Source organism: Leptosomus discolor, chromosome 6 (assembly GCF_034619465.1).
Source record: "Leptosomus discolor isolate bLepDis1 chromosome 6, bLepDis1.hap2, whole genome shotgun sequence".
In the NCBI taxonomy this organism is placed as follows: domain Eukaryota; kingdom Metazoa; phylum Chordata; class Aves; order Leptosomiformes; family Leptosomidae; genus Leptosomus; species Leptosomus discolor.
Window position 1 is genome coordinate 60,881,768 of NC_141396.1, and position 27,454 is coordinate 60,909,221.

Here is a 27,454-nt window from a genome sequence, read left to right on the forward strand (position 1 = left end):
AATCAAAGAATCAGTTTTCAAATGCAAATTAGAAACCATAGAAAAAGAACACCGAACAATGAGAAATGGCAAGATCCCACAACACCATCCATTCCTTCTACAAGATGTGAGAAAGTATTAGCATAATTCAGTATGACATCCATACCAGATGTTGGCAATCACCTACAGAACATCAGACACTTTCATGCATGGTCTGGAAACAAGTGGGGAGAAAAAGCAGAAACAAAAAAAAAGAGAGTGTGACTGGCACCATGATTGTCCTCACCTAGCCTACTACTTCTCCTAAGGATACATGTGTCTTGTAAATGTCTGGATGAGTCATGTACATGTAAGGAGAGAAGAGTTCACCCTTGATGAACGTATATTGTCATTAGACACTGAGACATGAGGCAGCAAAGAGTTTAATAGCATGTCGGCAAACTTGAATGGCTGTCAGCTTTCCTGTAGACCATCTTTGCATGAAAATGTGACTGTCAGGCTAGTCTGCAAGGACAACACAAACATGTCATGTATTTCTCACTTCTGGCGTAGTTTCTTCTCAAGTTAAGCGATCTAGCCACCAGAAGGATGACATTTATCTCTCCGCAGGAGGACTTCAGCAAGATTGAAGTAGTGAACTAGGGTCAGTCTCCTCCACACAGTCTTAATTCTTGTGCTCCGAGCCCTGTTCTGGCTATCAGCAAAGTACTGGATAACATTCACAGCACTATTTATAGTCTTTAGACTCACACTAACTTAAACAGGAGCTGGATCAGGCCCCAAAGTGCCTTGGCCCAATTTTCTATGAGGTCACCTTTCGCTTGTATCCTGTCGTTTTATGTGAGATGTCTGTGCTGTACATGCCTGTTCCAGAAAGAGCAGTGGAGCTTCTCTGGATAAAGGCACTTTTTACAAAATCCTGTTGATGATGATGGCCTGCATTTTCCAAGCTTTTGACGGGGAGATATGGGAGGCTGTACCTCAGGGCTATATATTATCTCAATTAGTAGTTATCAAAAGCATTGGTGATTTCCATGCAGATAAACTATGATTCAAGACCCTCTGTTCTCATGGGAAGGGTTCCTATTGAGCACACTGGGACCTGGATGCACTGATAATGGGAGAAAAATAAGTGACTTCAATGGGTTGTTCTGCTGCTGACCATGGTTCCTATCTAGATCGCAAACGAACGAAACCAGTTGCCATGGCAATTTGCAAGACGCTAATTAATACATAAAATCATTGAGAGTTAAAGGTTTTTATGCTTCCATAGAGAAAATGTTACCTATGCACATGAACATGAGGGATATATGAAGAAATTAAAACCTTTTTTCTTTTAATGAGTCTGGATAAACTGGATAAATAGATATCCGGCTATTGTACAAAGCTTGCTTTCTCTCAATATCACAGGCAACTGGAAAAGAGAAAGAAATGGCTGTGTTTAGTGCAGAAAAGGGAAAATTGAGGACATACATGAAGGTCCTCTGGCATGTTAAGGGCTGCCACAGAGGCTAAGACACTGACCTGACGTCCTACGCAGTGGCAGTAGGTTAAAAAAATAAAGACCCGATAATGCACCAAGAGAGAGTAAGGCTGGATAGGGGTATGGATTCAGAGACAGGACCTGCAGGTGATCCGTGGCCCTGGGGAGCAGGAGATACTGGCATGCTGGCAACCAAATTGAGCCTCAGATCTCCAGTGAGTGGGAATCACACAGCTTGCTGATAGACATGTGTTGCTGAATCTGGATCTGGTCCCATCTTTCCAGGGCAAATCTTCTAATGGAGAAAGCAATGAGGTGCTGGAACAGACTTCTCAGGAAGATCATGAGACCTCCAACTTTAAAGGATTGTTAGAACAAGTCAGGCAATAAATATCATGCCAGGTCTGAGCTACAGTAAACTCAGCCTTAGGCCAGAGGAATGGACTCTGAGAATTTAGGAGATCTTTTTGTGTCCTGTGAGTCCTCGTCCCCTAAACATCCCTGTGCCTCCTTGTGCACTTAGAGTCAGGCACTAAAGGTAGGTGAGATTTTTAAAAGCACTAATTGTTAGCTTTACTGACTCCCTCTGGAGTCAATAGTGAAACTCATTGATTTCAAATGAGGTAGAATGCCTTTGAAAACCAGCCTCTAAGTGCTTTGCTGGACAGAAGCCTTATGCCACGAAGGACTTGGCCCGTTACTTTCGGTAAGCTATTTCACTAAGCATGCTGAGTCCAAGTACATTTGTGCAAACATAACTACCTGATGGAAAAGTATGATCAATTTTATTGAGGAAAAGCTTAAATATTTGTAAAGGAGAATACATCTCGGTGTTCTTCACCTAAGATGTAAAAGAGGAAGCAAAAATAACAACCTCCTCCTCTCTCTAGCAGTTGAACCCAAAAATCTCATGGAAGATAAGAGTGTTCATCATCTTTTAATTTTTAAACCTGTTGTGGAAAAATATTTCATCTCAGCATAAGCCTATGTTATCATTAAAAACTCAGATGGATCTCCAAATAAACCACAAGATCACGCCCGATATTTCTTTTAAAATGTATGTGTCTAACTGAAAATGAACCAACTCCTCTGAAATTATTTGCTAACATTAAAAAGAAACCTTAGCTGTGTTTTACAGGCAGCTGGGTATTCCATGGCAATTTGTAGCTCTCCACATCTGTAATTTAAACATACTCAGGACTCAGAAAATCTTGACAACAAAATCTAAGGCCAGATATTCTATTAGCATATCATCGTGCAGTTATGTCAGAAAATAATTTAGTTACTAGTGCCTAAAAATGCAGTTATCGAAAAGCTAATCGAATGCTCAGTCAAAAAGAAAAAAAAAAGAGAATGTGAGTTATTGTGTATTACTTTAATAAATAATATTCCTCATCCTTTTTTTTTTCTATTAGCCAACAAATTGAACAACTCAGTGTTTAATACCACTGAAGGGATTTGGTGTATTTTTAAATAAAGTTTTTCTGAATCTTAATACCCCTTTTTTCACACTAAAAAACCAGCCACAATTTATTATTTGATGTAAACCAAGCTTCAGTTCCAACTCTGATACAGGAGAGTAGAAAACTGGTGTATATATATAACTCAGCAAAATTGACAGGCTCTGCTCTGAAGAGGCTCAAGCTTGAGACAAGATGGAAAGTGAAAGGTGTCCCCTGGAGATGGCTGTCCCTCTAAGTTAGTCTTCAAATTGCTAGCAAAGGAAACTAGGAAATTCTGGTTTTCTTTCTGGTTAGTCACTACTATCTCACATGGTCTGTAGAACTATGTTCAAATTTCTGTTTCCCAAGGAAAAAAAAAAATCCTTTCTCAGTGGAAATCCAATTAGAGAAACCTTTAAAAACTGCTCTCTGCTAACAGATCATTCTTTTTAAACTTAAAGACAAAAATTAACACAGGAACTGATTTCAAGGAATACCAGATCTAATGAATGATCATCCTAAAGTCTTCTTTAAAAGCTATATTTTGGCATATCCTTTCAATGAAAAGTATCTTGTTCTTTCAGTAATTTCACTGATTTTCACTACTTTAATGTTGGAATGAGGAGTAAGCCCTAGACCCACATACAAGTTTTCTTAACACCTCCATTCCTCCATTCCCATTTTTAGTTTATAGTCCATGTGAGTGCTGGTGATTAGTTTACACCACAGAATTTGTTTAGATCTATATTATAGTGTAACTGTGCATAACATAATGGGTGGAAAAGGCTTTCTAACCTTAAGGAGACGTGCGTGAGAATCTGAGCAGTTTTCTTGATGTTTTGAATATTTTTGACATGTAATTGCCAACATCCGTTCAGGATTACCACCAATAGGATCTACCATGCATGGGTTTTGCTATCTTCTCTACCTTGTCATGCAGGTTGGAGATGTTAAACACTGAGGCTGAATGAGACCTGTCCATAGATAATGCTTGGCAAGAAAGTATTGTCATACGGTTAGTCCCCAGTGGACTTAACTCTGCATAAATTACTTTAGTAAATATTATTTATTATTTTAAGAAATAGTAATAGATTGGATAAAAAAGCTATGAAAAAAGGAGCTTCTTTCACTATCAGATCTGTAGTAAAACACTGACTTCTTTTTGGGGGGTGGAATCATATCCTTGAAAACATGAGCATATGTGAGTTGATTAAACGCTGAACCTACTGAGATCAATAACGAGATGTTTTCTGATCTCTTCAGGGTCCAAAATTTAAACAGTATTTCTATCATATGCGAACGGATAAACACCATGACAAATTAGGCTATCTATACCTACAGTCTTGAAACCTCAGCTCATAGCACAGAATTAGATTCCCCTGTCGATGTGCTCTTAAACACAAATATGCATTTTGAGGTCATTAACCTTCCATTTTTAAAAATCAATATCCGAAGACTTGGAAAGAGTTTCACTGCCATTTTCATATGGTTCATGAATGAGTACTTTATGTATGTGATTCATGAGCCACTGCATACCACCGTTCTTACAGCAGCACTCGCCTTAGTGAGGTCTGTAATTTTGGAGGCACTCTCATTCCTTCTGCCCACAGAAACGGTATTGGAAAAACATATGAAAAATGTATTCTATTGACAGGTCACATTCCCTACATTCCTCCATTTCCTGAACAGTATCTATGGTTAAGTTATTCGTAATTACTGTGTTTACTACTGGAAATGGCATGTAGGCTTTAACTGCAGCCGGAGTGTTTAACCTGATTTTCACCTGAAATGACTGAGATTGTTTTCAGCGCCCGCAGTACTCTGAACGTTCGTAAGGCTGAGACATTGCCCAGGTCCACAAATTCAGTTATGTATCTGTAACAAGGGAAAGTCACACACAGACAATGACAAAACACCAGCAAAAAAAAAACAACAGTCAAAGGGACAAAGAGAGACAGAGAAAGAATCACTTGTAGCTGAGAGCCAAAACGTAAGGATCAGGGCTTCTTACCTGGGATTACTGAAATAGTTTTTAAAGCTCTCAATACCCTGAAAGTCCGAAGAGGTGAAACACTGCCTACATTCACAAATTCTCCTACATACCTGTAGAATTAAGTCACAGTTATTTGGAATTATACAATAGAGAATGAGACTTGTCTGAATGAAGAATGCATTCATACATAGCGGGAGTGAACACAGCCAAATGAGAGGTGCATCCACTTTTCAGGCTTTTTTTTGATGCCATTTGTCCCAGGTTTTTCATAGTACACATTTTTTCAACGTTCCTTGAACTATTAAACTTATCTAATAGGCATCAATTCTTTAAAACTACTGGGTGAACTTTGTTATGGTGCTGTTCAGCAATTTTAAAGATTCAGCAACTTTAAAGATTTTACCATCATGTAGTTTAACAAAAAATTCTTTACATTATATGAAAAATTAAGAGTTATTTTGCTGCTCTTAATAAAAATAAAAGCTTCAAATACCCAAGTAGTTTTCACATAATAGCGTCTGCAAGCTACGTATAGGACAACATTGGAAAATATCAGCGCAAATGTTTCTACTGGGTTATTTATTCGAAGATGCTGTACTCTGTGGTAAAGCAGATGTTGGTTTTGAGAGATACTTAAAATTTTATTTCATTTTGTACATCAAATCCATTCCCTTTAGCTGCAGGAAGATGGATTTTGAATGGATATAATTGCAATGCTACTAAAAACTATTTATGATTGAAATACCAATCCCAGCTCTTCAGTGCCATGCGTATTTTGGTCATCATGGAGACCAATGTCACAGCTGAGCTAAACGCTGCCAGAAGGGTCAGTTATGGAATGAGTTTGGTTTTTCTAGTGTTGCACAAAATTATTTCCTCCAAGCCAATACACAGTAAAGGCATAGTCACCACTGTAAATTCTGAACAAAAGAGCTCTTGGACCCTTTAATTTCACTATGAAATTTCTATTAAATTTCAATTACTAAATTCTACTTCTTTTGAGGCATTTATTTTCACACATTAAAGAAAAATCTCACCTGGTTATTTTACAAAGCCTGCTTAAGTGGGCTTTGTGCAAAGGCCTCTGGGGAGGACAAAGCATCCTCTCCGTATCTACTAATCCAGATTATAGCCTGGAAGAACAATATTGCTTCTCTTCTTCGTGATCTCATAGGGGAGTCTGGGCAAAGATTTACCTTTCCTCCCCAGGTTTACCCAGCACTTCTCTCCCAAACTCTTCTACAGCATGCAAGGGTGGAAAAAAATAATTTTGGGAGAAGCAATAACACAGGAAAATGGTTTTGCTGGCCAGAGATCTGTAAAAACACACTATTAATATGTGAACAAGTGTAGGAAGCAATTACTACTGCTACTTGTTCACAACAGTTAATTAAGATTTATTTTGGCCATTTCTTGCATGAAATTGCAGCACACCAGTTCCTCCATATATGGGAGTGAGATGCAACTGGAATTCCCATCCTGAATTTTCTTGTTAGCCAGGGAATTGCATGCTGTCTTTAAGATTTTGGCAGGGCATTTTCCAACCCAGACCACTTTCCTGAGCTGGAAAGTAGTCACTTGTCTGGGAAAGAGTGATCTAAACAGAGCCAGTTTCATAATTTTCCCTGAACTCATCCATGGCCCCACAGAAGGTCACAAGCCATGGCTGTGTCTGCTAGCACAGGGTAGGAGAAAAGCCCTGGAGACCTGTGGCACTGCTTACTCTCAAATGTGCTATTTAAAACTACTCTCTGTGACCCAGTCTGTACTCTTTCTGCCCAAAAGAGGAGGTAAGAAGTTATTTTGCAATAACTCTAAAGCAAGTGATGGTCTTTCCACTATAACACCTGTCAGTGAAAGAATCAGATCCTTGGTCCATCTAAATCTCATGGACCTTATCAGGCTCTCCCATTTTGAACTGCCACGCCATCTTTTTTTTTCCAGATACAGAAATACTCTAGCATCACGGTAGCTACAAGCAAAGGCAATATCAGAGTTACCTTATCAATCTTACTGTAAATTACTTGCAAATTTGATTTATGTGAAGGATAAATCATGTTGGAATAGAGTCTATTATCCAATGCTCTGTACTATCTGCTGCTTGCATACTTGGGAAGGAGATTTCATTGTACGTATGAAGATCATATTGCAGTCACTTTTAACTCTCTCACTGCTGCCTATGGGCTCAAGGAAACACACCTCTATTTCTTTTCTATTACAGAATTCCAATTTTTTTTTTTTTCCTATTCTAAAAATGTTAGTATAATATGCCTTAAAATAAGAAACAATAGGAATGGATGCTAGTTCTGAAGGGGGCAGCTGTTTCTATAATTTGATGTTGAGATGCTTGATTTTTCACAGTTGCAGGCCCCCTTGTTTTAGGGATCTTCTAACTAAGGAAGTACATATAATTTGGAAAGAAAACAGATAGATGACATGGGCAGAATTTAACAGATATCTATTCCTTGTCCCACACCTACAGCTGAGTCAAATTTCAGTGACAGTAAATGAGATGCCCCCAGAGGAGTTCTGCAGAGCTGAGGATGATGCCTCAACCTCTGCCTGAGCTGAGAAGATGAGGTGGAGAAGATGCATTTCCAAGGCTGCAAGCTGTGGCTCCTCTTGTAATTTTCTCTGCTCCTTTCTGCCTCACTGTCAAAATCCTCCTTCCTTGTAAAATAGAGGGAACCCATGTACAGAAACTCTCCATGTTGTGCTGAATTCAGAGACCTGCAGATAAACGCACACCTAAACTCACAAACAGATGACCTGTTGCACCCTGCTTTTACCACCTGTCTGACGGACAGGAGAGCAGGCTGGTGACGCTTTGCGTTCTTCCATCCTGCCTCTAAATGTTGCAAAAGAATTGCACTTAGCACTGCTTGAGGAAAAGTTTAGCTGAGGAAAACACCTAGTGTGTGCTGACCTCCAAAGCTCCTCCCCATCTGCGTTGCATTTTTTTAAAAAGCTTATCACGATGGCCAGATGTCAGTTCAGGCAAATCCATAGGAATGCAGTAACAGATACCAGGATCTGGCCTAGGGCTGGCTTTGATCCAAAGCCTACTAAAATAAATGGGAGTCTTCCCAATGAAGGCCACGTAGGTTTTGCACATCTTCATGCTGTTCTGCTAAATACTGCTAAGCGTCACAGAATCATAGAATATCTCAAGTTGGAAGGGACCCATAAGGATCATCAAACACAACGCGCTGCTCCTTGCAGGACTAGATAAAACTAAACCATATGACTAAAAGCATCATCCAGATGCTCCCAGAATAATGGTCCTGATGCCTGTACCCTGCCAAAAGTTCTGCTATCAACTTCAGTGCCTCTCACTGGTGTTTGAACTAGGTTTGGTTGAATATATTTTCCCAGTTTTGCTTCCATTCAAATATCAGAGGCCCAGGAGTTCAGTTAAATGTCAGAGCTAACAGGCTTGCATCTCACTTAATGCTGTGAATTACGAGGTTTAAAGATGGCAGCGAGAAGTAAACTAAAACCGGAACAGAATATAGGTATCATTAAGCAGAAAATACAGGGAGATCAGACGAAATCATTCTACAATTAGGAAATGGGGCCTTTCAGGGTATTTCTGCTAGCTTCCACTTCAGATGACATGTCCTCTTTGCATGCTTTTCTCTCTTCTTTGACTGTGAAGAATATCTGCATTTCTAGCTCAGCTGGAAACACTGACAGTGTCTGCCTTTGGCCAGAGCTGGGGCTGGCCCTGTGTCCTCTGCAAACACTGGCTGACTGCCCCCCTACCCTCGTGTGTTTTTAGCTGTCTAGATACCACAAATCCATCAGCTCCTTCAAAGAAGCAGAACCTCACATGTCCTGAGTGAATTCTAATAATCTCTGTGGAAGTATACAGCTGAAGGGGAATATCGTGTTGGGGGGCCAAATTTCTGTTCCCAAGATACATAACAAGTTTCAGAGGCCTTTAAATTAGTTCTCTATTGTAGAGAACCTTCCCAAAACTACATTAGATAGGCAAGTATTAGTACAGGTATTTTACAAACAGTTCTCTCTGTGGAGCACAGAGAGAGTAAATAATTTCTCCAAAATAGCCTAGTGAATTGAGAGAACAGAATCAAGAATTCCTCTGACATCCTCTGAAACCACTCAGGAAAAAACCCTCCCTCCTAACACACTGCAGCATTTTCTCATTTTCAGTACAATTTGAGTCAAAAAAAAGAGAACAGCCAGGCAATTTTTTAAGAAGTTCTATTGCATATCACTGTCTTGGAAAATATAAAGGAATGCTACTTACGCCATAACAATAACACTGAAATCCAGCCAGTTCCATGGATCTCGAAGGAAGGTGAATTCTGTCATGCAAAATCCTCTCGCCAATATTTTTATCAATGACTCAAAAGTGTAAATGCCAGTGAAAGTGTACCTGGGGAACAAAGTGGCCAAGATAAGCAAGAGCATTAAGAAAGCAGTAGATGTTAGGGATGGCAGAGGCACACTCAATCCAGTCCTGCTCACATGAGACACTCCTGCCCATCTTGTTGGAGTTGCTCATGTGAGTCATGGCTGCAGCGCTGGGCTGTGTGTGAGCAGCTTCATGTGTGGACCAAAGAACATGTAGGAAGTGGGAAAGCGCTCATGACAGCCGCAAGATGAAGATAATTTTGACCACAGGGTATACTTTGATGAATTCTCACTCATTAAGTCAAGCATGAATACTACACTGCTAAACTGTGGTATGGGACTTTTGAAGCTCTGCTTGCAATTGCCACTGAAAGAGTAGCACATTCCTTGTTTCTCTGATTTGAAGGAGGATGGTTGTTCCATTCATACCTCTCATCTCTTCCTGCCCAGGACATTTTGAAGGACAGCAAGTTAAAAAATGTCATCACTTGGTTTTATTAGCTGAAAAGAATATTCCTCCTGCATCTTCCGCTGTGTTTCATTATCCATGGTAAATCACACCAGCCCTCAGAATTAAACAGAATGCCCTCACTGAAAAGGAAAGCAACTCCCACCCACACAGTATATATAGTAATTTTGACCTGCTTGACAATAAAAGAGACACAAGGGTGTTTTTTTCCCATAGAAGGATAAGTTGTTTCTTACCAACAGCTCCTTCACTGTGATGATCTTGGATAGAAAATACATCTTACCTTTTGTAATAAAGATGATACTTGTAATAAAATTAAGCATATTCTCTGTGGAGGACAGTAATGTATCTGACTTACAACATTCAGATCTATACTCACCCAGGGCTCTACCTACCATCAGAGACATACCTCTGGGCATACAACACCTCTTTTTTAATGTTTCTGCCTAAGACATCTAGCCCAATGAGACTAGGTATTCTAGGCCATATCTTAATATAAATAATAAATGTTTAGTATCCACCAAGAGGCATTCTCTACCCCTTTTCTCCAAATGAAGATGCAGATGATACCAACACCTATTAAAAAACCCACCAAACAAACACCTAAAATCCCATAAAACACAAATCTCATAAGTTATGATGTTAGAGGCTTTTACTGGAAACACTAGCTTGAGTTTTCTGTTCAGTCCCTAAGCATCAGTAGCTATAATGTGCTATCAGACACAAAAAATTATAAAAGTTGTGATTCCTGTTTGGTAAAGAAAAGGTGTAAGCAATCAAAGGTGGTAATATGAGGAAGAACTTCACTGTGAATAAAAGGGAAATGTTTTCTCTTAGCTGTATTCCGCTGATCTGCAACTGGGCACACATACAGATAGTGGCAAATCTCACGCCCTCCTGCCATCATGCCACACAGCAGAGCTAGTTACACATGTTATAAAACCTCAGAATGCTTCGTCTTAAAATGCAGATTAGCGCAGTTTCTGTGCAACAGTGGGCATTCAATGTTTCTCACGTCTCCTCTTTGACTGTACACCTGAGCATTATCTTGTGTCTTGACTTTTCATGGCTCCTATTTAGTTTTGTTCTGGTATTTAAAATATAGGTCACCCATGTGACAGTCTCTTTAAGCATGTGTATTCAGTAATACATGCAGAATACACATGCAAAGAACTTAAAAAAAAATACTTAACGGTACATAAGCTCATTAAAATGATAAAGTACTTGTGTTTATTCAGCATGTCAGATGGTTTAATTGATTGTATAATCATCATCTAATTCTAAATGGATCGGGCAAAGTCCTCCAGCAACCGAACATCTTCTTTAGCAACAGAAATCAGGATTTTTTAAAAAATGTTTAGTGGAAGGAAGTTGAAGTGATTTGTTTCTTCAAAATGGTAAGGAAAGTGTTTTAAAGAAAGATCTAGGACAAATACTTGCACAAGGTTACTCTTGTATCCCCTGTGAGTCTCTGGAACAGCAGAACAAAATGGATTAAATGTATCTTTTCCAAATCCAATATTAATCAATTTGAATTACAGTGCATTGGGTTATTTTGCTCCTCAGAAGTACTTGCCTTTGATTTCATTTTATGCATTTGAGGAGGAAAAGCTGAGAGGTATGAGGGAACGCAGACAAGAGGAAACTCCATGCTGCATGAGTCCATTTGAATTTCTGCTCTACATTTCTTGCATGCCCTGCTTGATGCACTGATAACATCACCCACATTTTCCCGCTTACAGAAGACACAACAAGCACTTTGATATTTTCCTCCAGAATGTTCAAATACCCAGAAGTAGACCTGCTGTCCAAATTTTGACTCACACGGATGAGATGTCCATGTTTCAGCTGAATACATCACAGCTATGGTACTGTATGACAGTTTTCAGTAGGAAAAGGACAACGTCATGGGAAAAGGGAAGTCACAGACATACTTGAGGGTACTACACTGTACAGAAGTACATGGAACATCCTGGGATTAGGATGTTATTGTGATCAGATGAAATATTTGGTTCAGTGCTGTCTATAATTAGTAATTTATGGCCTAGAAGATGTGCCCTGCATGATTTTATGAAACTTAAAATAAGGGCAGTTTACTGTCTTTCCTTACAGCCCTGAGTAGACCAACCACCAGGCTATGGAGCAGCAGATGGCTGTGTTTATCATATGTCAGTCAAAAATAAAAACTGTGTTCTGATTGGTTCAATGAGCCAAAATAATTGTTTAATGCACTGTAGGTTGATTAGCTTGTGCATCTGGTATCTGTTTCTAAGAGGAATATTTTAAAGCAACTTAAAGAAATGAAATGGGCTTTCTGAAGCCCATTAACCTCTTTTAAAATTAATTTTAAAAAGAAAAAGAAACAATAAAAAAGACCTTCAGGTGGTATCTTTGCTATTTTTTTCTAAAGGTCTGACAAGCTAAAAAGACAGGAATACACATAAAAGTGTTCTCAGACAGTTGTATGCTTGCTCATAAATTATGCCTACCAACAATTGCAGGGGAACACTTCTCATGATGCACTCAGTCCAAAAGAAAATTTTGCTTCCAATAAGTTTCAGTTCAAGGACGGAACTAAATATGTCCAGGAAGTACTATCTGAAATAATTCAACTTAAGCTTCATCAGCCTATTTGAATGTGTCCAACCATCAAATCTCTTGCATGGGAACTGTGGAAGGCTGGCCAGTTTCAAATGGAGTTCTCCTCATAGGTGATTTCATTCAGATGTAGCAGAGCGGGTGTATTTAGCAGTAAGTATGAGCTTGGTAAACTAAAAATTGTTAGTTTACTTACTAAGGGAGGCTTCACAGGAAACAAGCAACTGGAAAAACATTTTGTCAGGACAGATACAACAGTCAGTATTGCCGGAAAGAAATTAGACAACAGCAAACAAGATGAAAAGAAGAACATAACAAAGAGGAAGGACAAGCTAAGGGCAGGGCAGTGTAAACCAGCAAGAATACTTACTCAACATATTTATTCCATGATGGAGTCTCTGATTGTGCCATGAACACACAATTAGTTAAAATAGTGCACATAATGAACATACTGAACAATGTAAATAAGTGAATTAAGGAAAACAATGCATATGTTGTAAGACTTCATAAATTTTTGTAATTTCACACAAGATGTGACAGCCCACTCATAATTTGCAAGTTGCTTAAAAAGGACTATAGACATTTGTTTGCAAGTGCATAAGGAAACAAATAATTATATAAACATAGAAAAAATGAGAGAACCTTCCCTGCTATTTTTTTCTTTGCCTACATCTTTTATACACACTTTATACAGTAAACAAATGTACTGACTCTGCAGTCTTCTGCAAATACAATACCCCAAATTTACAGCTGTGTTGGTCAGATAACAATGTGCATAGGTGTACAACTTTGAATGAAAAGAGGGATTAGTCTCATTTAAGTATTACAGAAAAACTTGTGTCTGCAAATTCCTATTTTATTTTGCATCCTGAAACATTTCTCAGGCAGTAGGGCAAGTTATAAATCTGGTCTTTCTAATCTCTCTAATGGGCTTTAGGTCTCGCTTTCAGTATAAAGTTTCACCAAAAGCTAATATGAGCTTCAGAGCACTAATTTTAAGGCTTGGTCTGCAAACCTGCTTGGCACATACACAGTCTTGGTCTGCAAAGCTGACTGCCTCAGCTGAGGCACCAGTTTCCCTAATTGGAGGCTAAACCAAACCTCCCAAGAGTATAGTCCATGCACTTAGCTGCTAAGCTAAGGCCATAAATACGAAAAGGAGCACCCTAAATCCAATTCTTGAAATCGAAAACATAGTTCACTGAACTGCCCTCCTAAAAGCACATGCCACTTTCTGTAAAAAAATTACAAAATATGATGGAATTTTCCTGAGTAAATAATAGGTCCCATGCTATTGGAGAAAGTTTAACTAATGAGTTTAAGTGGACAGAAGATAAGGCAAAGGAAAGCCTACAACTCAGTCAATAGTCTGGGACCCCACGGAAGAACAGTAGCATCTAAATGTAAATTTATTTTGCCTTCTTTAGAAAAAAAAAATAAACTGTTTTTTGTTTGTTTGAGAATGGTGATTGAAGAATATAATTTCAAATGTATGTCCTAAAATGTTTGCATTAAAACTGTCCTTTCAGAGAGCCAATATCTCTGCTGAATACAGTTTGGAACATTTTCCGATGGGCCACATAAGCAACTACAAGGTTAAATTGGTAGTAAGCATCCTGCATATCCCCCAGCGCCATCGCAGAAAGCAGTAATTGAACTCAAAGGGACTGCTCATCTCACAAACATTTTCCACTTCTGGGCCAACACCTCCTACTGAACAAAGGAGATCTGATTTTCAGTCACATTTTCTCGTGTCAGCTTGAGATTCGTTTCTATAAGTTGTGTCCATCTGGTTAACACAATTAGGTTGTAAGCTGCAGCTAGCTTAGAAAACACTGGATTATTTTTTCAAGCACATTAAAATGCTATGACATGCTATGAAAACAACAATAGTAAAACTGAGTGGTATCCTCAGGCCATGCCAAACAATTATACTTCAATTCAATTCCAAGCAAAGAAATTCCTCTATAAACACCCGTTTTAGGATCACTGGTCTGATTTATACATCCCTGTTTCCTTGTGGTATAAGATGGGTCTAACAGCTTTCCCAGATGCTCACTTATAGGCAGGTGTCATCACCTTCTTATTCAAACACCAAAGACAGTATTCCGGAGAACACAGGTTGAAAATGTAAGCGATCAGCTTTGGGACATCAAATGCACTATGAATTCAACCTGAGTTTCATGACCAAGCTGAAAACTCCAAAGAGCATAAAAGAATGAAACATTTCAGCTGGTTATGCACCAAAGTTGGAGATCTGTGTTAAAAGACAGAGAAATTACTACGGAATGAAAATTAGCGTTCCTACCTGAAATCTAATGCAATTGTTTGCATGAGAAAAAGTCAGTGATGATGATCTACTCAGAAAGGGCAAAGTAAAGGAGATGAAATTGAGATAAGCTATATTAGCAGCATCGTCTGTTACCTATCCTAGAACTGCTATTAATTCCATTTTTTGAAAACCTACTGATCCATCAGTTGACATGGCTAACGTTTCCAGAAGTAAGCGTTGGACTCTGTTATGGATCACAAACCAAACATACTAAACTACTCATCAGGATCCTTTCTGCAATAAATTAAACCTATTATATCCAACTTGAAGTTATAGAATAGGCTTTGTGCAAATTGATTCTAAAAGTTATAAATTTTATCTTCTAGCACAAAGATAATGAGTCGAACATGGCATACTTCTAGACTTCATTATGATGGATAATTGTTAATTAGCAGAAAGAATAGTAGAAGCTTTTTAAGCGATCATTGCCAAATTACATATAATATGTACAAGCAAAGGTTAGTCCCAATCAATAGTACATATAATTGGTGTTTTACAACGTCTCATTTTCCTTTATGGAGGAAAGCATGTACAATCAGATGGGAGAGAAGTTGCAAGCAGAAAATAGGAACAAAGATTGGAAATTCTTTAAGAATTTTTTTTTTTTTTTTTTTTTTTTTAATGGGCCAGAATCCATAATTCTAGAATCAAGGAAGGTAATTTTGGCCAAAACTCCATTCTGAAGCAGTGGTAAACTGAGAGCAACTATCTATAATACCTAGAAAAACTAGCAATAGCAACTGCTATGGATTTTATACAGGACAGCAAACTGCTTGCAGAAAGTAAGGACATCACAGAATGGTCCTTGACTTGCAGGCAAGATCTAAGAGGAGTCTTTTAAGCACAAAGCATCAATTAAATGTTAGCAGTGGTTTAAGCTTATAAATAGGTGGAGATAGTAAATAATGATGCTAATAATAGCTAATAATGATGCAGAAGGCAAAAAGCATTCATCCAATGGGATGCAGACCTACACTCCCCATGTCCTCTGTGACAGAAATGGACTACGGCCTTGTTCTGTGCAGCTGTCTGGGCCATGGTCATTTCATGGGGCCTCCTAGACTCTGAGGAAGATGAGACATATCTAGAAGAGGTTTAGAGATATGCTGTTAATTGAAGTAATTCACATCACTGGGAGGCTGTGGATGTTTTTTCCCTTGGAAGGGTGTATTTTTGAATGACTAGACTAAACCGGCTTGGCTGGATGAGCAGTGAACACACAGGATCTATCCTGCCTGAAGTCTCAGAGGAAGAACTCCACATACAGCTACTTAACCAAGAAATGTGACCCTCGGCAGCTGCTCTATAGGATGATTTTACTCTGTCCTCTCTATTCTGTTCTACTGTTGGCCTTCATGGTACACTCAATGACTGGAAATGGATATATGGCATCTACTAAAGATGTTGCTTCAGACACTTACGTGACAGGGCACCATTTGTTAATGCTCTTTTTTGTTGTGTTGTGGTTTTTTTTTTTTCCCCTGGGGAAAATAAAGATTGCTTGATTACACTCACGCAAGACAATACATCTGGTTCCCAGATTCATGTCTGTGATATTATCTGCTTGAGTACTTGCCGATTCAGGCTCCTTTTTGCCTGGGATATTGACTGCCTGCTTAGCCAATTGGCCTTTGTGTTTCATGTTGATGTGAAAGGTGATTCTGTCTTTATCGACAGAAAACAAATCCGTGCCTAATGCAGGAACTTCACTGCTGTTTCACTGGGACTGGAGCTGTGCCTCCTGCCTGTGCTTGCCAAAGATTGAGCTGTTGGATTTCCTGACATTATCAACATAGGGTGATAACTTGGGTCTTTCTGGAACTAAAATGCTATTTGCACCTTCCACTCCTAAAATGTTACACTCTTTAGCTGACCATATCTCTGTTCCTGACATCTTTCAAATTCACTCCTCTGTGGTTTTTATACTTGGAAGTAATCTGGTAAGGATTTCTTGCATACTCATCTTTCGGTTGACAACCAAGGGCATGTAGTTCCTCTGGACTTCACCAGTCAGCGTAAAAGAAAGTAAGCAGAAGACAGAAGAGGCCTCCAAAGATGGAGACAATACTCACACATACATGTCTTTTTCTAACAAGCTAAATTTTCAGATTCTTCTCTTAACCATACCGGTGCAAACTCATTGACCTCAGTTAACTTCAGCAAGGCTGTGCTGATGTAACTGTACCTAACAAACACTGTTGGGCTCTGGGTATGCAGCAGCATGTGCTGCACTGCTTGCATGTATAACCTGATCCATAAGCAAATCTCTCTCCAAAATTCTGTGGTCTGTTCTTAGTAACCGTAATAATGTCTTGGCTGATAACACATATTCATTTTTGCATAGAATTATTGTAACTAGAAGCTTCACCTACTTTTCTTCTTACTAGAATATCTATATTCTCACTTTTTTTTTTTCTTCTCACTGTATGGACAACCACTGGAAATCTGGTTTCTTTCCCTATTTTTTTCACTGAAATATGATAATAAACCAATGATTCTAAGATGCTACCTGTTTAGTACTTAGTACTCTGTGGTGGACATGAGCATTGCAGACGAGGGACTTCCATCATTAAAAAATCACATGGTTGTCACATCAGCATGTGGAGTCTTTGAATTATCACTGCCAGGTCTCCCATGCACACTATAGAGAAAGAGGGCAACTCATGAAAAAGGGTGTGTTATTAGTAATGTTCATACAAAGCTGAACATTTGTGTCAGTTTGGTCTTCCAGAGAGCTGTGACTATTTCAGAATATAATTTTTCTGTGGCCATGTTAAAAAACACAAGACAAAACGAACAGCTGCAGTGCATCTTGCATGACTTTAAAGCTAGAGCTAGGGGAAATCGGGCATTGCCCTTCCATTGAAAGGTCCAGCAGGCCAGCCTGTGCTTTCATCCCTAGCTGGATAACACATTGCAATAAACAAACTAAAAATTTGAGAAAACAATTTTTTAAATGTCCTGTTTCAGGAGAGAAAAAAAAAATTCAGTTCTGCGGCAGTTCAAAATTAAATTGTGTCTGCATATGGTGTCACAGGGTCTCATGGGAGACGTTGCTTAAGTGCTCAGTAACAAAGCTCTCCATCAGTGTAGATTTTCCCAGATGTGCTTCAGCCTCTTGGTTCCCTTCCTTTCTAAGGCACCCAGTTTCTTCCACTGGCTCTTTATCAAACATGATCAAGCCCTTCACACCTTTTAATCCTGAGCAAACTCACCAGAGTTTCCAGTGCAGTTCACATTATCTGATGCCAGCAGTATACTGTTGTAATTTTCATAGCTCACATAACAATATAAAATGAAACAAACCAAAAATCCGAATGTATTTCTGCTTGTGCAAGGAAATTCAGCCAAAAGATTTAAAACAGCTTAATGAAATAAAATGGTTTCTGACTTCCATCCATGTTTGAAAAACATATAAAATACATCAGGAGGGAAAGCAACAGAAAGGATATGAATGTACCAAAATTTTAATTGCTGCTCTTCTGACTGGATGGAAAGGACTAAGTATATACAAGGCAGGAGTGGCACTAAATCGAAAGATTGTCTTCCCTTTGTTCAGTACTATAAATGTCTGGAAAACAAAATAGAAAATGAGAACATTCAGTATTTACATTTATGCTCGGCTTTTCCCAGCCCATGTCCCACTGGGAAATTCCTACCAGCATCCCATACTTCTTCCCCACTCCCTCCTGAGACCCCCAAACTCCTTTTCAGTTGGTGAAGAGTTTTGTCCAAGACCCTCCCAGCAGAGCTGTTGTCTGTCCTATTGCAATATCCCAACTATTTATTCTTCCTTCACTCCTTACAGGGTCCTGTGCCATCGCCTCCATCAAAGGGCTGGGAAGAGAGTGGAATCACCTTTAAAAATAAAAAATGACCTGGAGACTGAAATGTAGTGGAGGGATTTTTATGATGCTCTTCTTCCCAGGTGCCAGGAACCTTGCTATGCTGTTACTCCACCTTCTCAAACTCGAGCACTTTGCTGCTCTCAGTTGATGTTTTTTGTCTCACCGAGTAGGAAGCGGCATGAGGCACAGCTCCACAGCAGGACCTGACGCTGACACTGAGGCACTGTCATTGTACTGAGGTTAATATAGGCAGAGAAAACCAATACCGTGAGTTATCTCAAAGCCAAAGCAAAGGTGAGTTGGATGCTCACCCAATTTACAGAGCTCTGAAGATGCCTCACCATGCGTAGGGGAACTAATATTCACTCAGAGACAGGATCAGGACACCCAAACTCTAAACAACTCACCCACCTTGAGTCTAAGACCTTCATGACTCCAAAATCGCAAATCTATATCCTGCTGCTTGTGCCTGGGGATAGCAGGCAAATTAAATGGCAAATTAATTCTGGCCCTTCAAGGTAAGTAATCTATCTTACTTTATCCATTTAACTTTTATTCTGTAGTTCTCGCACCTGTTTCTACACTGTTTTAATAGAAGTAGCATTGTGGTCATATCAATTCATTGTTTACAGGAAATAGCATAGCCCAAAACCAGGAACAGCAGTACCTGAAAGAACTGGAAGCTGCCTAAAAATACACTGTGCTTCCAAGCCTTATTTTGTCCTCCGTTTTTGAAATGTTTGGAAAGGGGAATGAACTGTAGTAAGCAACCAACCCAGCACTGCTGTCAACAGCCTTTTGACAGAAGCTGTTTGCACTGTTGTGGCTTTGGTCCAGCCTACACGTGATTCCTCATCAGGTGACGCTCACTTTGGGATGAAGCTTACTCTTCTGCAAAATGCCAGTATTGCACATGCTACTCACATCTACCTTCAGCTCTATTTCGGTCATCTTAAATGGAGTTGAACTATCCCTCAGCAGGAAAAGAACCGCTGCTCTCCAGGAACCATTGTGGAGGTGCCTCCTGCTCTTGTGAGGAGTGCTAGCACAAGACTCAAGTCACCCAGAAGCCCTTAACATTAAGGGGCTTAGGTGATAAACAGACCTGTGAAGAGTCAAGGCTCACGCAGAAGGCAAGATAGGGCAGATAAAAACCTCTGGCTCATTTTAACACGGCTACGGCTCTGCTCTTTTCAGGCACTGTATATTCATACTCAGAGTTATCTGAAAACACCCAAGTTTTAATTATGCTGTTTATCCCTCTTTGCTTTCATGTTTAGATGTTTCCTGTGAGCTCTGCTCATGCCAAAACTCTGATCCTTAATCCAGAAACAAATATTTTTACCAGTTACAGAAAGATAGAAACCAGAGTCCTCAAAACAGCGTCAGTGTTTATGCCTTAGCAAAAGCAAAGAAGCAGGATGGCTGCTGGTGCTCACCTTACGATCATTGTAGAAAGGGTCAAGGTCCTCCAATGGCTCCCCAATGAGCTCTGGAGGAACAGTCCCATAGATATCGGGCAGCTTCTTGCAAGCTTGCAAATCAAACTGAGGCTGAGGTTTCTCTTCTTCACCCAGCTGCTCTCTGTATTCCTGCTTTGCATTCCTTGCAAGCTTCTCCGCAATTCGTTTCTCAATAGCAGCCAAGGATTCAGGCGTGAACCGGTGGAAGCTGTTAGTACCCGGTGGTAACAAGAAGTCAGCCATCTTTTCATCCTGCTTTGTCTTTACTGGATTTTACTCCTAGTAGTAGAAACAGCTGAAACAAAAAGTACCAAAGTTAGTGACGGGGGCAAAGCAAGAACAACAGAGCCATTGGAACAAAAAAAAAAATAACCCAAATAACTTGTAGGCTATCTATTATCAGGAAACCATCTATTTTTATGTGGTTAGTAGAACACCAAGGAAAACAGAAATGACTGAAACTGTAATTTCAATTAGGAATCACTCGCAATCAGAAATAAAAAGACTTTGTATATAGGCTGTGGAGTATTCTAAAGTTTTTCAGTCAGCTGGGATCCTAAATCCAAACTAAGGAGTAACTTAGATTCATACAAGCTTAAGTTTCATTGAAAGCCAAGGGGATTTGGATTCCTAACTCATTTTTGAAAATGCAGCTCTGGGAGTGGATGAACAATGTGCCTAAGATGACCACAGGGCAGATTTAAATCAGCCGATCTGCAGCCACGTGATGCAAACTCTAAAAATGCCCCAGCTGTTCTATTCCAAATTTAAAGAGTGAAGGGTCAAGTTCAGATTCTTAAATCACATAGAATTCTTCATAATCTCTGTCTTAGGCTTCTGCAACTTAATTTTTATTTTCCTTTGGGATAGGAGGTATCATCTTCAAGATATCTGTCAAGACTTTTGAGCACTTTCTTCTCCTCCACCCCCTACAATCTGAAGGATGCTGGAAACCCAAATGCACCTGGCAAAGCCCTGGCACCGTCATGAGAGAACTCTAAGCTTCTGTGATGCTGAAGAGCCACTGCTGACAGTTCATCGCATCTGAAAACCAGGCTCCTTCCACCCAACACCAGATTGAACTCTAACCCAGACCTGTGAGGTCTGACAACCTTGGATTGCCGGTGCTTCACTGTTAACACTTTCAATCCCTGCCCGAATGAAAATGAGTGAGAATTGCCACAAGTCTTCAACCTACATGAATAAAGCCAAGCGTGAAAAACACAGCAAAACAAAAAGCCTTCTTGTATCTGCGCTAAACAACATGGATAGCAATGGAAATTAATGTAAAACCGCTGCTTGAAAAGGAATGAAGTTTATCCCTGTTCTAGTAGCCTGCACAAATCCATCCAAGTTCACTGAAGCCGTATTTTGCAATTTAATAGTGACTTTAGCTGCATGTTTTTCCAGCAAGAGAAACTCTCACCATGCAACAATTAAAACTCATTTCACAGAAGAAACACAGCCCTTGGTTTTCTACCACCAGCAGACCATTCATCCTAAATCAGAATACAAGCTAGTGACAAACAAAATAGTTAATTCTGAGGTGGGCTACCCTATTGCATTCATCAGTGTGTTCAGGATACAATTCTTTGTTCAGCCACAATTGTTGTTTTCTGCTTTCAGATGGCATTTGTCTATTTGCAGTGGATAGTTCCAGATAGTTTCCTTCTATTAGGCTCTGTGATGACAGCATTTTTGTTAGCAAACAAGACTTTAACTGGACTCTGCATGACAAATAGCATATTTATTGACTCAATTTATTTGAGTAAAGTACTCTTTCAAATAACTACTGTTTTTCCTATTCTGACTTCATTTTAAAATGAATTCATTAAATTGTCATTGATCACAGCCTATCATACAGGAATGATTTACTGGAGCTTGTACATTATACTCTGCACTACTGCTTGTTCGAACAAGCAGGGCTGAAATGAATTAGTCTTCCTAGAGTTTGGGTATTCTGACATTCTTCTTTATTTAGATTTATTCTCTTTATTCCTTTCCCCTTTCCCCCCACATCATTTGTTTTATCCCCTTCCTCTTGAAAAACAGGAAATTAGAAGCCTTCCCACAAATTGAGTTTTCTTATGCTTGACGCTTTGTGACTCAGAACCAGTGCAAGCAAATAGAATTTCACTTTCTATAAATGACATCAGTACAGGTGGCCAGAGAATTCTCAGAGCTTTTTGTTGTTTCAGTTTCTGTTTTCTTCACACTGAAACCTGTCTCAGTGCTGAAGGGGACAACAAAAATCAGTGGCTGAGCAGTACTTCTGGAAGGGCCCAGACCAGGTCTCTAAATCAGGGTGGAGATCATTGAGGGCTGTTAGTTGAGGTCTAGATAATCATGAGCACTGTGAAGGTGATGGAGAATGTTCGTTTTTCTCATAATACAAGAATGGAGAAATTTCAAATGAAATCACAGAGCTGCAGGTTTGAAACAACCACTGGAGCCACTTTCCACATGGCACAGGTTTATCCTGTGAAACTTGTTGTCTGCAAATGGCAAGGATTCACAAAGCCGCAAGACAAATCCAAGGGCAAACGATCCATTAAAGATTTTAAACACAAAGATGTTGTCTCTGACTGAGAAAATCTCTTATCTGCAGAACCTGGGTGCATGCAAGAAAGACTACTTGTGTTTGCCCTATTTTTACACTCTTCCTAGGCTACCAGTCCGGAGAAACCCACTACCTGATCTTATGTGCTTTTATCCTCACTGCATTAATGCCAAGACAAGACAGTCTATGCTGCCTTGGGCAAGGGCTCAGTTTGCCTGCTGACTCTATGGCTGGCCTAAGCTCGTGCAGACGCATAAGCACACAGAGAACCAAAGTTAATACATCCTTACATCTGGAGATGCTCGAGATCCACATCACATCAACTACCTGCTTCCAGTGTTTTAGAGAACGTGCTGGGTGACTGCCTCTAACCTACGCAGACGTTCCCTTTGCGGAAAACTGGTGGTAGCCACCTCTGCACCACCTTCTCCATACAGCTGAACTGGAGGCAAGGCCATATAGCATGAGCAACACCAAGTACTTTACTGAGATGATAAGAGAGTGTGCGGAATGTATCTACTCACAAAAACTGAATCTTTGCTAGAATATTCTGCACCCTTTTCAGACTTTCTTAAAGACTTCTGAAAGAAGCCTTTCTGGCAACAGAACTCATCAACATTTTTTTAAAAAGCAAAATACAAAAAAAGGAGAGGGGATGGTGAGGGAGATAAAATAGCTGAAAAAATCTAATGAAAATGACAAGTTTTATTTACTTTATTTTTGTTTTAAAAAAGGAAATTATTTTTGCTTAAAGCTCTCTCTTATTAGAAAACGGAATCAACTTCAAACTGGTCAAAACCAGATCTTTTCAATTTTATCTGCAAATTCCAGAAGGATAGCTGCCTAGGAACAACTGGAAAATCCTACACAAAATTCATTAGAGCTTTTGCTAGTCTTCTATGTACTTTTCTTTAAAAAAATTACATTTTCCAGCATCCTTACAATTGAAAAATCTTGACATGTTTCCAGCATCCTTACAATTTGAAAAGTCTTGACAACTTCATATTGTATATAAGTTAAAGTTCCAAATTTTACTATATATTTTAATCCTAATTCTTCTTCAATTTCATATGCTTTTGGGAGATGGACAAGATAATTTCATGGGTCCTTTCTATGTCTAATTTCTTTTAATCTATGAACTGCAAACATTTCTACAAATAGCCAGGGTTAGCCCAGATGTTTCTTAAAAGGGTAAGAAAGCACCACAACTTAAAAAGAGAAATCATTAATGTCTGAATCAAAGAGTTGGAATGCCATTTCTTAAGAGATAATAGCTGTTGTGACACACGTTTTTACAATATTAGCCTGGATTTTTCCATTCCTCTCAGGCATATTTTTGAAGTACAAGGCTTCAAACACATTGTTTCTGTGATATCACCATGCGCAAAATGAACATTTCCCTCTTGCTTTGTCTTTGTTAAATTCAGTTAACATCGGTTCTTGCTGATAAAAACGTACTGCTTATGTAAACAAAATGTGCATATGAAAATAAAGCCTCAAGATGCATATTATCTATGGCATGGCAAGAAGTAAGAACAGTACAAACAAATAAGATATTGCTAGCACCTGTATTTATTCAGAAGGATAAATGCTGTTTTCCATTACAGGTTTGGCCTTACTGCCATAGACTTCAGCTCAGAAGCCCTTTCAGGGTCTCTGAACGTGACTTGCATGCCCTACAAGCCTTTCCCCGATACCCCTGAGTGAGCAACCATCACCGAAAAGGCCACTTTGGGCAATAGGTTGCCTACAGGAGTGGAAATACAGGGAAAGTGGGGCCTGCTCACCTGCAGCTAGCTGCCCTCCTGCTCTTTCATGGGCTTTGTGGACTCAGACCACCCCCCTAGCACCTACCAACCCCTTATCATGGCCCAAGACACTGGCATGAGCCAGCTGGGAGGTCCCATCCCCCAGAAGCAACAGCAAAAGCAGAGGCTGAGCTCCTTGCTGTGCACTACACCTGGCTGGACACTGATTTCAGAGAAGTCATGGCTTCTTGCACGTCCATCTCCTGCTTGCACAATGACATGCTTGCCTGGCATGGTGTCAAGGACATGCGTACACATATTTCAGACACTTGGCAATGATAACAAAGGAGCCAAACTTGAAGATCAAGAATGTGAAAGTGATGCTCACAGGCTAGAGGTTAGTTACCATTAGACATACTCATCTTGAGTAGGACTGTATTCATTTAACCCTACTGATTTCCATGACACCACTCAAGAAGCTACTACTGACCATGGGCTGGGGAGATGGATGATAGCCCCTGGCAGCAGGTATGTTTCCACTGCAATTCTGCTAGACTGCTAACAAAATAACAATCAGGAGTCCTAAATTCTCCTTCTGTTTAAGAAACGTTTGTGACCAAATATAGGCTGTGCATTCCTAACTGCTGTGGTAACAAAAACAGTTATGAGGATGGGTTTCTTTGAAATGTTTGAAACTACATGGAGCATAGTCATATTTTCTTCTCCCTCTTTTCCATATAATCTGTTTGGCATTTCCCTTTCACCTACAGAGCACTGCAAAACATGAGAATAATAGGCCAAGGAAATTAAAAAAAATAATAGAGCACATCTAATTTAACATCACTGGCCTAGATTCACAAATTCTTACACATAGATTTACACATACGCACAAATATTTTATCATACTTGAAAAGACTATAATGTGACATGAGATCGCATGGAAGTTTTATTCCAACCATGAAGTAATGGCTTCATGGAGAACTCTTATTTTTAGTTAAGATCAAATAAAGACCTTCTACATAAAGATACATAAAGATCAAGAGGCTACAGGGTCTAGGTGACTTAGACACTCTTCATAGTTTTACTGACAATCAATAGGCAACATTTTGAGACTTAACTCACTTATATTTATTTATACCGCACGTCACATTCCATAGCTAGGAGGTGTCATGAGAAATTCTCTTTTAACTGAAAAATTTCAGTTGCTGTTAATACACACTCTGAGGGTCTGTGTCCTCATGTCAAAACAAGGGGGAACTGAATAAATCAGTCCTTGAAATTTTACACAGCACACTCATTACTTCTGCTTAAAATTATATCATGTGGTTTGTTTCTTTTTTCCAACAGGCATAATTCTGTCAAGACCATAATCAATGATTTTTTTTGGTAGTACACTTTCCTAACACATAGAATCAGGCACATCTCCAGCTGGTGTAAATCAGCACAGCTCTAACCATCCCAGCGAAGTCACAGCAGCTGGGGAAGTAACCTAATAGGACCAGGAATATTCAGATAGAAATGCTTTCTTTAAAGAGAGTACCTTCACACCAGAGCATGAACACCAGAGAGTGTGTAATTGAGGTTTTAAAGTAATGGCCTAGAAGGTAACCAAGCATGGAGGGAGCTGGAAAACCCTGGGAATTTTTGCAATGTGTGAAGGCAATGTGCAAATACTTCTTCACCCAGAGACATCTTGTTGAATGAGCTCAGAGTTGAAGGTGCAAAAAGAGGTGCAGGAGACACCAATGCCTGCTGGGGACTGGGCAGGGTCCTGTGGCTGGCCTGCAGGGCAAAGGTTTTGTATTCCACAAAAATCTGATGGAAACGACTGCAACGTTTGGCTCTCGAAGGAGATCTCCCAGGAGGAGCTCATCATTGAAATCAGCTCCAGACTGACGCAGGAGGAGCTGTGAGACAGAGTTCCTCTTGCTGCCCGTGTCACGAAGCAAACCTGCAGGTTGATGTGACATTGCATAACACAAATTTCCTAAAACAAGTCCTGTTTGTTCACCACACATGCTGACCAGGGGCAGAAATAAGTAAGAAATCTCCTTGCATTCACATGGTTGGGAAAAAAAGAAAAAAACAACACAAAATGTGCAAAACGAAATCTCAGAGTCACCGACCCATGAGCCTTTCATCACAACCAGCTCTGCCTACACTGTGTCTTCTTTTAAATCCAGTTTTAATGAGTTCTGCTGGCATCTCGCTCATCAGAATCATGGCATTCAGACATTACCAATGACTTACTGATAAGATGAAGTCTTCAGAACGCTAACATGTGCTAAAAGGAAATGAATTCAAAAGATTTCATCCTGATATTGAAACACTATTTGGGGATGACAAATGTTATGCCAAGAATTAAATGTTGGCACTAAGTCTTCTCTTATGATAAAATATATATTTTTAGTGAGCTAAAAATATTCTGCTTTCTTTGCAAGTGTTTTTATTTCAAATTATGCTGCAACCAAATGACATAAATAAGCAAGGAAGCAGCACATTATAGTTAACAATGCACATCTCTGTATTTTGCTGAAAATTATAATTCTTAGCATCCAACAGGTTTTCATGTCTATTTTAATTAACTAGAGATTGGCCTCAGAGTTATTTTACTATAAACTTCTCAGCCTTCAAATCCGGTGAAAGATTTCTCCTTTGCTACTCTGAACCTACAGTTTGTGAAGAGCTACCAAGGAAGAGGAATGTTTTTAGCTCATGATGCAGTCAGTAGCTTTTGAACAAGAAATAAGAAATCTACAGGAGAACTCCATGTTGTGCCAAATATAATATACACTGCTCACACCATTAGATGCTTTCAATGCTCACATGAATAAAATATATCAAATCTGGTCCATTTTATTCAGAGAGTGTTTTGTAAAGACGTTCTAACGGATATAGGAAGTTGTAAAACGGCCATTAAAATATATTCTGAAGCCATTATGGGATAGTTATGCTGCTGAAAGAAGGCAGGTTTTATGCTGGCCACCAAAAGCTTGGCTGCATGCTTCTAGAGGAGAGGGAGCCACAGCTGGAAAGCTGTCTGATGTATTACCACAAAGTTATAAGTAAGGCATCACTGATCCCCTTCCATCTAAGCTATGGAGACACATTTCATCAGCAGGGAAAACCAGCAGACTTATAAAAGCCGTCACCAGAACT

The 27,454-nt window shown here is 39.5% G+C and overlaps 1 protein-coding gene across 2 annotated transcripts in view; it reads right to left on the reverse strand.

Annotated features, from left to right (window-relative positions):
* The window catches only part of SCN5A (sodium voltage-gated channel alpha subunit 5), a 172,793-nt gene extending 152,563 nt beyond the window's left edge, over positions 1-20,230 (reverse strand). For both annotated transcript variants that reach the window (XM_086466888.1, XM_086466889.1), the window contains exons 1-5: positions 19,964-20,230; positions 18,129-18,247; positions 12,715-12,804; positions 9,171-9,299; positions 4,688-4,779 (exon numbers count right to left, since the gene is read on the reverse strand). In XM_086466888.1, coding sequence (XP_086323014.1) covers positions 4,688-4,779; positions 9,171-9,299; positions 12,715-12,804; positions 18,129-18,247; positions 19,964-20,230 — 697 coding nt within the window. The remainder of the gene's footprint in view (positions 1-4,687; positions 4,780-9,170; positions 9,300-12,714; positions 12,805-18,128; positions 18,248-19,963) is intronic.
* Positions 20,231-27,454: the final 7,224 nt, after the last annotated feature.